Source organism: Rhea americana, unplaced genomic scaffold, assembly GCF_003343005.1.
Source record: "Rhea americana isolate MKP2758 unplaced genomic scaffold, rheAme1 scaffold_30, whole genome shotgun sequence".
Taxonomy (NCBI): Eukaryota; Metazoa; Chordata; class Aves; order Rheiformes; family Rheidae; genus Rhea; species Rhea americana.
In genome coordinates this window covers 4,936,858-4,948,903 of record NW_028186424.1, presented here as the reverse complement: position 1 = coordinate 4,948,903, position 12,046 = coordinate 4,936,858, and the positions used below count along the sequence as shown (strand labels likewise).

Below are 12,046 nucleotides of genomic sequence, written 5' to 3'. Positions count from 1 at the left end.
TTTTTTAACTTTAGTCTTGTGTCTCTGCAATCAGATGGTGGTTCGTTATTCTTTTGTTAAAAAAAAAATCTCTGGCCCTACAGCCACTAAAGCTATTTTATATAACCAAAAAATCCCAATCTTCTGAGCAGTTAAAGATTTGCCTAAGACCATCGGGATCCACGTAAGCTCCTCGTGGTGATGCAGAAATCTATCAATTGAATTTTCAGGCATAAAACAAAACCAGAATTCCCTAGTGCTATTCATATCTGCCACAGACCCCCCTTTGCACAACTCTTTTGTACTTGCCTCTTCAGTCTAGATGTCTGTGTGGGCTTAGGTGTCATGTATTTTAGGTGTCACCCTTAGATCAGCTGCATTAGGTTTCGTGTTTCTGCTGAGCATGCCCAGCTCCCCTGGAGTTCAGCTGGAAATGGGGAGGCTCTGTGCTGCTGCGAATGGGGTCTCCAGACCCTCAGTTTTGTTACTATGCAGAATAAGTTAAGTTGGATTAAGGACCACCCAGCTCTGCCTGTTCCTCAGTTCACTCCCACATGCATATATTAATTTAAATCCCTGGCTGTGGAGTCTGTCCTTCTGATTGTTCCAGTCCGGCTTGTCCTCTTCCAGGTCTTCCTGCACTGCCTGGACAGCCCAGTCTATTCCAGTTGCTCAGCCTTGCTCACCTGCTGGAGGCAGCTACCCCCATAGTTTTGCTGCTGTGATGAGTTGTGCRAGTGCTCCCTAATCTGCTCCAGGCAAACCCAACCAGTTGGTCTGTAATTTAAAATAATCTAGTTGCTTCAGCTATGAGATCTTTTCAGCAGAGGAAGGACAGCAAGCACTTTGTCACTACTATTGGTGGTGTCAGTTTTGCTTGTCTCCAGATCTGAACACCCAACTTGCAGCGTTCGCRGTGTATTCTGTGCTTCGTATTTCCATCTAGTTTGACAAGCAAACTGTGTGTGTGTGTGCGTTTGTACACGCACATGCACGTGCATGTGTGTGCACTCAGATCTACACTTTTGCAGGGCGTATCCCCTGGTTTACAAGGCTAAATGCTGTGTTGAATGGAAAACATCAGGGAGAACTTTAAAATCCCTGGTGGTACTTGACAGCTGGTGTCGGATGCAGGGAAGTTTGCATCCAGAAGCGGTTTGTGGGTGTGTGCTAGTTCAGGAGGATTTATGAAAGGAGACAGACAGACTTCCTCAAACTYGAAGCAGGAAGAGTGGCCAGAGCACTCCGGTGTGCAGGAACACTTGCCAGAATCTCTTTGATCTGTGGGCTGATGGGTTTGCTGGCAGCATTTCACTGAGGCCGAAGGCGGAAGCAAGCGAACGCTTCTTCTTTCAGTGATAGCCGAAACAATAGACGTGAACGCCCAGACCGAGGAGCATGTTAAGGYTGGATATAAACTGAGCCCTGGTGGCTGGAGATTGATTGGGCTGTAGCTGCGTATGATAAACAGCAGAGAGCCCCGGAGGAAAAACAGCTGGAGAAAGCCTGGAGCCAACAGTGAGCATGAGAGCGCTTGCAGGACCGGCTGGTGGCGAGAAGGGACGCAGCTTCCCCAGGCACGACGCAGGCTGTGGAGGGGAGCGTGGGCTTGTGGAGGGACAGGGACATCTCCTCCTGGCCACCCCACAGWCCTTCAGGGAGCAGGGCTTCATGTGTGCTGGGAACGAAGAGGAATCTCCCAGAGGAATTAGCMAATTTTAACACTTTCTCCCAACGGCACAGTTCACAAGACCTGGCAAACCACCTGAGTTGAAAGATGCAATGTTATATGGACATCACAATAAAATTTTCAGCCTTGAGGAGGCTTGTTGTCCTGCCTTCACGGGGTGTGAGAGGTAACATTTAGGCTTCTAGCATCACGTTTGCCTTGGAGGTGCAACTTGGTGTCTCAAGAGCTGAAGAATTTGTGTGGATCATCTGCAGGAAGGCAAAAGTCACTTTCTGAGAGGGAGGCGTTGGTGAATAGAAACCGTGCAGGACTTCATGGGCTGCATCGCTGCACGGCCTTCATGGAAGGGCATGGCAACACGTACTTCTACCAGAAACCTGGATGTTTTGGCTGGGGACGATAGCTTTTATGAGTAGCCCTGATGGAGGTACTAAACTGTCCTGGAATGCTGTGTGTGTGGCTCTGGAAGTAAAGTCCAGAGGATAAAAGTCCCCTGAAAGCCGTACCCTTTCCTCTTGCAAGCACGTGGAGATCTTTTGAGATGACTGAAGTTGCTTGGCAGCCTGTTCCAGAAACGGCAGTTACCTCTCSTAGGGTCTCGATTTCCACCAGCAGCCGCTTGAGCCGATAAGCTAGCTGGCTATCRCAGTGGTGAATTTGGTTTTACTTACCTTTCTGGCAGCTCTCGACTCAGGCAGTTTTTCATTAGTATTATCTGAACATTGTAGGCTAAAACGCTCTTCTAGAATTTCCATTCCTGAAGATGTCTTGCAGAAATACCCAAAACACCATTTACATTTCAGTTTTTGAATCTTTTATGAACTAATATGAAAGTCTCCTGTGCCCTAAATATTTTATCTGAAATAGTTTTTAATGTTAGAAATTTACCTCTGTAGGGCTGAACAAAGTTTTGTGAGGGGTGAAAATGCTACCGCCAGGGCTTCAGGCTGGGGTCTCTTAGCAGAAACACAGCGCTGGAGCTGGAGAAGCTCCTGCGCTTCTCCGCCTTGGTGAGAACTTTGTAAGAGTTTTGATGAGAACACCGTAACTTTGGTGTTACGTTTTTTTATTATTATTATTTTCAAAAACCTGTGGCTGATTAAACTGCAGAAGAGCAGGGCTTAATCCCACCACTGTCTGCTGCGGCAGAGCCTGGGCACCCGGGTCRCTGCAGGGCTCCGGCGCGGCGCGGGCCCGCCAGCCTTCCTGCGCGGCTCTTGGCGGGGAGTCAGGGAGGCAGCACGCGGATGCAGACAGCTGCTAGGTGGAGTTAGCCGGCTGCCAAGCTAGTAGCAAGCTCCGAGCAGAAAGGCTGGGGTTCTGGCAGGGAACCGCCAGCGACTCGCTCTGCAGTTTCTCYGAGGCCGGTGGCTGCTGGAAGAGGGCCCAAACCGCTCTCCTTGCTGGAAGAAGAACAAGCTAGAACCCATTTGCTCAACGCAGCCCCAATCCTTGCGACCAACAGTGTGCAAAACCTCACGTAGCCTTGCACCAGTTCCCGGCTTCCTGCGCTTGGCCTCGCGTCCCTTGTTTGAGGCAGGGGGATGACTTCTCCCCCATGGGCTCATAACCTCCTTGAAGTATTTATTTAAATGTTGCTCCCTTCTGTGGCAGCGTTGATTCATGCTGGGGCAGAAATGAGACCAAGTGGAGCAGACCCTTGGGCAAAGCTACTGCTGTGATGGTGATCGGCTGTTTTTTCTGCCCTGCCGAGTCAGAGCAATGTTGCTGCTCAGGGACAGGGACAACAGGATTTCTTTCTTTTTCTTTCTCTCTCTCTCTTTTTTTTTTAACATTTCAAGTTCAGACTGGTTTAAATCATGATGTATATCGAACCCAAACTGTTTAGAACAGATTCTCAGATGAATTTACTCCTGAAAGAGAAATATTTGCATAGTGTTTTAGGAGCAGTTTTTAATGAACTAGGCACTTTCCAGTATGTAGCATGCAAAAATGTGTTAAAACCCAAACATGAGCAGGAAGACTTATTGACTAAACCCCAAAGTAGGCCGGACCAAAATCGGTTCTTTTGGGTGGGATTCAGGAAACCGTTAGTTGGGAACTGACTGATTTTCATTGCCATCTTRCCTGTTGCTTGCTTTTCTGAAGATGGATATAGCTGGTGCTACACACTGTGTGATGGTTCCGTACGCTAAGGACTTGCACATGGTTCCTTAAGAGTAAGCAAATCTCAGAAATGCTCTGTTCACTATAAATTGTACTAGGAGCAAGACACACACATAATTGATGTCTTTACTCTCTCTGCTGTTTATCTATTTTTTTTTAAGAATAATGCCTGTCTTTCCCTGTAGCTATGAAAGCTTAGGAACATGTGTGACAAAGTCCATCTGGTCCAATGTCTGTCACTGTATRTTGTAAATGCCAGATGTTTTGGAAGCGAATATTTGTGGTATACAGCCTGGATATAATGGATTTTTTCCCCCCTAATATGATAAGTTACAGTCTAAAGCATAAATGTTTCTAACAGCTAAACTTAAAAAAAATAATAATAATTCTTAGTACTGTAATTATTAATCTAATTATTATCAACCTACAAGTTTATACCTTACTGGTTTCTCCATACAGTGAATTCCCTGGGTTCCCTGTTCAGTCTATAAATTTCCCCTTCTAAAGACCTACGTAATTCCAGTTCTTTGCTGTGTTTGCACTAATGCCTCCCTTGTTCTGTGTGGTCTGATAATGAAAATTGTGCAGTTGTCCAGGTTGTCCCATTTCCCRGCTTCTCTACATTCACCTCGCTGCCGCTCACCATCCTTCTCTCCCAGGCGGACTCTGTGTGAAGCTGGCTTCCATGGTTACTACTCAAAAAGGCAATGGAGATATTTTTGGTCAGAATCTGCCAGTTCAGCAAGATCAAAATGTTTCGGGAAAATGTTCTGATTACAATGAGATTCAAGCAGGATGCTGCCCACCAAACCGAAGACAGGGCAACCTGTACAGCTTCCTCCTAGCTCACTTGCACCTTCACAGACCACCTTCCTCCTCGGCTGCCCTGGCCCAACAGGCAGGGAAATCTGCCGGACAGACAGCCCTGMAGCAGCAAATCTGTGTGGAAATGTTCATTTTCTTGTTCTTTTGTTCTAAGTTTGGAAATATCAAAGTAGTCTCTGCAAAGCAGAGTTGTCTTTCTCTGCCCAGCACTAGCCTTCTCCAGAGTACCCATTTCTGTTGTCAGACCTCTTTGCAGACATTAAACACATATTTTAGAGGTATATAAAAGCTGTTCAACCATGTTATTGGCTTTGCTCAGCAATTATATTGCTGTCACTCATCCCTCCTTGTCTATCCTGGTCCCAGTCTTTTGTTTCCTTGTGTCAAGTCCGGATTAGATGGTCAATCCTGTGATGAATGGGGCTCTTCACCACCCCTGTTTTCCTTAACTCCATACCCCCGTGAGACTGGCTGCCCGAAGGGGAACAGGGAGCTCACGAGGGTTCCCAGAGCTGACTCTGCCCTCTTCAGGGCTATCTCTGCCTGTGGGCAGTCTCCTGGTTTCCAGCTGCTTTCATGCCGTAAACTGGCTCTTTAACAGAGGTGAAAAGAAGGTTTCTTCTCCTTGTCGGTCGCCTATCCCTGCCTGCTTCCTCTGGCCAAGTTTTTCAGCAGCAGTGGAAATGTAATTCTTCTCTCATGACTTCTATCCCTCTTTGCAAATTGCATTGCACAGCAATTAGAGACACTAAAAAACATCTTTAATAATTTGTTAGAAAGCGGGCATGTTAGCCTAGTGGACAGTAAAATGTGGGGCAGGAGCCAGCTGCGTGACAAAAGCAGGCAGCTTAAACAAACTTAAAACATAGTATCCCACTGCTATGCAAAAACCAAATGCTTTTGTTCCTAACACGTGCTTGCAGCCTTTTGAACTGAGTTATCAAGGTGTGTGTGTATGTGTGCTTGCCAAAGATGAAAAACCACAGGATGAGCATACGCTCAGCAGTGACTGTCTTCTTCTAAAGCTATCCACGTGCGTGTTACGTTCCTGGTGGGCAGATTGGAGGATTTCAGGGAGCAGTGACCAACCTGTGCCTTGGATACCCTTGTTCTCAGCAACTTGAGCAAGACTCAGAAGGGCCCAAGCTGGTTTCTTTTTACTTGTATGTAATCGAGACACTGCAGGACTGAAGTTCCCACAGACAGCATATTTTGGAGACCTGCACCTCTGTCTTTGAGGGGTGCATGGACTCTGTCTCAAGCAGCCGTCCAGCTGGGACTTCCTCCTCCCGAGGTTAGTGCACAGAGTCTCTGTGCCTGAAACGGTGTTTGCTATCAACTGGCTCCAGACCTTAAAGTCTCGTCTGAGAACTTAAATGAGTCAAAATCAGTGTACTTCTCTAGCTGAAATCCAGACAGACAGCTGCCTCCGAGTCATTACCTCTCTATAGGTATCTGTTTGGACTTCAGAAATGGGAGTAGGTTTAGGAGAAGATGCAGAAGTTTCTTGTGTCTTTAATTCAGTGGAGGAGGCACTACCTGACTTACYCTACCTGAACCCCTAACAACGAGATCAGATGTGCTCTCATGGAGTCACACTTGAAGGACATACAGTTTGCAGCTTGAGCTCTGGTAACTATAGCTGTCATCRCAAGGGAAAACCCTTACCTTAAAACTTGGTGAAAAGAAGTTTTRGGTAGCATGCTTTAGCCCACACTTGTAAAGCTGGAGACCATATATGCAGTCAGTTATCACAGATCACATGAAGGACAGTCAACACATGTTATTATTTGAGTTTTCTGAACTCTGTGATAGAAACTTTTACAGGCCAGCTGCATTCAATCCACTTCTGCCAGCGAGAAACCTTTCCAACCGCCTTAGGGCTATGCCTGTGACATGTTATCTTCAGAGCTCCCCRGGAAAGGTGGAACAGCTGGGAGAGCTGCTGTTCAAGCTGGTGTATAACGGCCGCAAGAAAGGTAAGCCGTTTCGAGAGATGATGCAAAGAACAGATTTCTAGAGAAAGATCTAGATCTAGAGGATCGTTACCTTCGCAGTGCTCGGCGCTCTCAGGCGCAAGTGTGCACTGAAAGGAGATGCAGGAATGAGATGCTGAAGTCCCCTGAGGTCTGTGCGTGCAGAAATATCCTCCAGGCTCACCGTTGCAGCACTGGTTGGAGGAGGGGACTGAGGTGAACTGGACACCTGGGAAGAGGAGCTTGCTGCTACAGGGGGAAGACGTCTCTATAAAGATGCCTTAGGAGCTCCACTGTGTCTCAGTGAGCCAAAGCTATGGTTTCCAAGTAACTTCCTCATTGAGGAGAAAAATGGCAACCTTTTTAGTTGTTCTGCTCCTGCTGGCTACTCGGTACCAGGCTGGYCCTCCGTGCGGAGGACGCTGATGCTGGAGGACCCTGCCGCGAGAGGAGGCGGCAGAAGGAAGTGCTGCGGATATTGGTGCCAAGTGCATTGGTGCTGTGGGTCTGGCAGAGGCACCAAGTCGTGCCTGCGGTTATTCTGGTGGTTTGGTGACCAGCCAGTCTCCAGGCAAACGATGAATCTTCCCTGGCCGGTGAACTGAGCTCACCTCTGGCCCGAGAGGCGAGAGGAGGGGAACATCTCCTCTGAGGGGTGGTTCGGAGGAGATGATCTCCGCTGTCCCCAGGGGTGCCCTTCCCCAACCAGTAATCCTGTCCTGGACAATCGAGAGTTGGGTTTTTTTTTTATTGTTTATTTGTTTTTTCCTTTTTTCTCTCCCTCTGGCTTTTGGGGAAGAGCGCAAGGGGGATTTTGGGGTAGGAAAGCTGGAGGCTGAGTTTCCCCAATTTCAGTCCTGCATGGGGAAGCAGTCGCTCTGCCGACCAACAGGCGCTTGAGCAAGGCAGAGGGAAGCACGTTKAGTCGCTATAATTAATATCAACGACCCTCTCAGAGGAGGGGATAAAACTTGAGTCCTGGAGACTTAGATTCCCTTCTGGTGCCGAGGGGAGAGGAAGAAGGGAGGTGGTGTTGGAAAGCATTTCTTTCTTTCTTTCTTTTTTTAAAAAAACCCCAGATGTTAAATAGCACTATGCCACTATATCAATCTGTCAGTTACACTGATAGAAAACAGTGTGTAGAGGAGTAGTAGAGATGCACGTTGTGGAGAGGAACAGCCGCCTGCCTTCCGCAGCGTGGTGCAGGGTCTGCATCCGGGGGCCACGCGTGGCCCTGGCAGATGACGCTGGGCAAAAGCAGCGGCCGCACATGTGCAAGGCAGATGTGGGAGAAAAGGGGAATATTTGTGGGCCATCAGAGAAAAATACTTGTTGCAGCTGGCCAGGGTCTCTTCCACCCTGTCCTTATCTCTGCTGGCCGTTATGTTTGAAACGGGAATAAAAACTTTAAAGCAGAGATCATACTTACCTTTTGTTTTTCTTTTTTGTTACATATATAACGTATGTATAGGTTATRTATGTTTCAGCAGTGTTAATCTACGTTTTCAGAACCTAGGTGGATTAAAGTCTGGAGGTGAAAAGCAATCCTCTAATGGATTAATAAAGTTTGAAAAGTGGGCTAGGCTGTGGAACAAGATACAGTGGGTTTGGTCCCAAATCAGACCCTGAACTGCAGCAAGAGGCTGGTGGTCTTTTTTTCTAAGTCGCCGTATTACTTCCTTAAATTTGTCCTAGTGATCCTCTGTCGCTGGCTACAAAGGCAGTCCACAGAATTTGGTATRTTTTTATTAATATAGCTGCATGGAGACCAAGGTTAAGTGATGGGTATTTCAAAACAAAACAAAACAATAAATTAATAAAATGAACCTGTCACCAGCTGATCCTCTTCTGACCACCATCTGTCCCCTGGTCATGTGATATCTCCCAGCTGGCCACCCAAGAGACAAGCCATGCGAGATCATCATCACAACATATGCTGCTATTTACACATTTTTAAAGGTAATAGTTGCTAGGCTGTTATACTAGTAGTTAAAAGTAGTTATATGGAAGACTTCTTTGATTTTAATTTTTATTTTTTAAGGAAGCCAGTGACTCAGCAGGTATATTTCTGCCCGAGACGTGTTCAGGGTTAGATCACTGGAAGYGCCTATGTACAGTATATATCTGATTCCCCCCTGCCCCCCATTTATTCTATAGTACATTTTTGTGCCATTTGTAATAAGCAGTAGAATAAATAAAATGGAAAGAAGGCAATGAGACTACAAATGTTATTAGTGTACCTTTTAGGAACATTATGTGCTCTCTTTGCCATCTCCAGGATGCAAACCAAGCTGTGCATTTTTAAACTATTGTTAAGATCAAGGATGTGGTTATGAGAAGACTTACAATTTATAGGATACTTAAGCATTAAGGATTGAGGCACAGAACATTTCCTGGGGATTAACGACGGACTGGGTGAGCCTCAGGCCATTAACCCCTGCCTGCCATTAATCTTCAGGAAATGCCCTGCAGTGAGGTCGTTATTGCTGTTTTATGCTGAAACAGAAAATAATAATAGAAAAGGTCCGTGTTTTATGTATTTATTTATTTTTTTACATAATGCAGTTGTATCTGGAATGTAGAGAATTAACATCTTTCTCTTGAGCGGGTCGCGCTGCCCGAATTAACGCATACACGCGTCTCCCGGTTYGGGGACGGCTCCTGTGAGCGTGTGCAAATGGAAGTGGGGGCAGGATTTGGCCCACACTGTTTGTGTTGCACAATTTAATATAATGAATAAGCGGTGCCTCTCTGGTATGACTGCTGGCAGAATTTAGCCCTTTAGAGAAAGCAGCTCAAAATGCTTGTTTTACAGCAAAGCAATTTATTCACAGTTCTAAGCATCTTGCAGCCTTTTTTAACTCGTTGAATAATCCTTTTAGGTTCCCCGTAAAGCAGGTGAAATGCTGCTGCTGCAGTCCTAAGGCAGAACACAGGCTGCATAAATAGCATCTAAATTACTAGGAATACAAAACACACATACAGTAATACATACCTACAAAGGCAAATTCATACTGACAGGACTGCAGTATGTGCTTATCAGCAGCAAAACATCTCAGGGAAAAAAAAAGGCTTTATATTAAAATTGCATATGCATTTCTATATATATTTAAACACTTAAATACTGTACTGTGCGTGTTCTTAAAAACAGATGCAGGCACCTTTTTAATGAGACTGCCTGCTTAAACATTTATTAGGTTATAGATATATAGTTTTCATAAAGCTGGCTGAAGCTTTTTGCAGAATATCCTTGCAAAAAGCTTTTTTTTTTTTTTTTTTTTTTTTTTTTTTTACGGCCTCAGTCCTTGCAGCCTCCTAGAGAGTCTGTCAAGGCGCAACTTAAAAGCTCGTTCAGGCGACCATGACCCCCTGCCAGCAGATTGTCTGCCTAAAAGGTAAGGGAAAGCTAAAAAGAAGTAGAAACTTAAAAGTAGCTTCTCAAAGGCTGCATAGATCTTTTTTTTGTTAAACCTAAAGTGTTTAAAAGCTTTAATATTGATGGCCTGTCAACTTTGTCCTGATTCTTTGGCTTTCAGTTAAAAGGTTTTTGTTGTTGTAGCTTATGCAGTTGCTCTGTTGCTATGGAAACGTGACATCAAAATGACGTTTCTCTGTTTAAAAGCTTTTAACTAAATTCCTGCCTGTCAGATGTAGGCCCCATTTTGTGCACTCAAGCTTCAAGCTGTTGCAAAAAGGTTTCATATGTTCTCTTGTCATTCAAATTCTTTATCCACATATGCATGTCTTGCACTACAAAAACCTAAACTAAAAACTCAATCTATATTAAGTGTCCTCTTTTAAAACCCTTTTAGGTCAGTCAGCAATGGCTGCAGCAGAAATTCCCAGTTACATTGTTTCTTCTCAGACTGAGAAACACAGAAGGGCCAGAAACTGGACTGATGCAGAAATGAGAGGTTTAATGCTGGTTTGGGAAGAATTTTTTGATGAACTGAAACAAACTAAAAGGAATGCCAAAGTTTATGAGAAAATGGCTAACAAACTCTTTGAAATGACTGGAGAAATTCGCCACGGAGAGGAAATAAAGATAAAAATTACAAATATGACATTCCAGTACAGGTAAGCTTCAGTTAATTCTTTTTCTTTTAAGAGATTTTAGCAGGGACAACGCAGTGCTATTTGCCTTTCAGAAAGAAGTCTCCTACTGGAAATCTATAGATAAAAGATTAAAGATTGTTCATATCGCTTTTAACATTCTCTCTTGCCAGCGCTGTTACGTCATTGTTAATTTTTTCCCCGTTTAATTTCRAACTCTGGGACAACTTTGTTTCTTTATAATTAACTAGCATTGTTCTGAAATACAGGGAGGGAAATGTATTTGGTGGTAAACCCGATTTTTATTTTTATTTATTTATTTTCTCTCGGCTGAGGGGGCTGATTGTGTTAGCTTGGCAGCAGTTCCTTGCAGTGAGGCTACTGCAGTTTGAAGTGGCCAGTTAGAATCAGGCTTACAAGGAAAAGTTAAAAAAATGCCGAATAATTTGCCTGGGAGGGAAGTTCCTCGATTTTGGGGGGCTCCGAGAGTTTGAAGGGTTACACTTCGCAGGGCCAGGAATAATTGAATGCCTTATTGCCGAGTGACACACATTGCTATAATTGTAAGCAGCACCAGCGAGAGAACTGTTTTATCCGCAGCGCGAGAATCGATGTGCACTGTCAATACCGCTCCAAAAGAGTTGGGGGAGGGCGGAGGTGTCTGCAAGGCGATGGTGAAGAACAGGCGGTGTCAGTCGGGGGAAGCCGGCGTTAGGAAATGAGAGACATTTGTGCATGTGTTGTTTGGAGGGGGGGAAGTTAGAACTTAACAGAAATATTTGCATAGCTCCTTGCCCCCCCCCCCTTTTTTTTAATTCTTATCTCTGTGCAACACAAACTGCCTCACACTGGCAATCCTGAGTGGTGATTTGGCTATGTGCTTGTAATGCAAGAAAATCAAATATGTGACTCTTTTATTTAATCTCTCCTCAAAGCTCGTATTAATAATAAAAAAGGTTATTACAGCAGGCAACCATGTTAAAACTGCTTGCTTTTCTGTAAGGCACCCTTACTGTGTTTAATGCAGACTCTACTCATCAAATAGAAAACTGGGGGAAATCCTGTAAACCCCTTAACTTTAAATGTCCTCCCTCTACATTTGTGAGATCCGCAAGCATAATCTTTAAGATCATTTTCCATAATATTAAACTTGATATTTTGTATCAAAGGCTAACGTCTTCAAAATGTTACACTAACCCTGCCGTAATCCTTACAATTTTCTTTACTAAGGCTGTAGATGAGAAAGCTGGAAGTAAGATAATTTTTTCTGCCCAGCATCACCCCGCAGTTCACACTGGGATCCAGCATTACAACTTGGGAGTTGTTGGCTGCCAGGCCTCCGCTTAGTCTGCTAAATCTGCAGTCCTCCCCACTGAGAAACATGTCTCGTGGCACT

General features: G+C 44.9%; 1 protein-coding gene across 4 annotated transcripts in view; it reads left to right on the top strand.

The window, feature by feature from the left end:
• MSANTD1 (Myb/SANT DNA binding domain containing 1) overlaps positions 1-12,046 on the top strand; it is a 44,795-nt gene that overhangs the window by 14,305 nt on the left and 18,444 nt on the right. The window contains exons 1-2 of one of the 4 annotated variants that reach the window (XM_085309697.1): positions 8,451-8,556; positions 10,410-10,674. In XM_085309697.1, the coding sequence (XP_085165823.1) occupies positions 8,508-8,556; positions 10,410-10,674 (314 nt within the window). In that variant the 5' untranslated portion in view covers positions 8,451-8,507. Of the gene's footprint in view, positions 1-8,450; positions 8,557-9,958; positions 9,993-10,272; positions 10,293-10,409; positions 10,675-12,046 lie in introns of those variants that run through there. The other 3 variants (XM_085309698.1, XM_085309699.1, XM_085309695.1) reach the window with 3 other exon arrangements.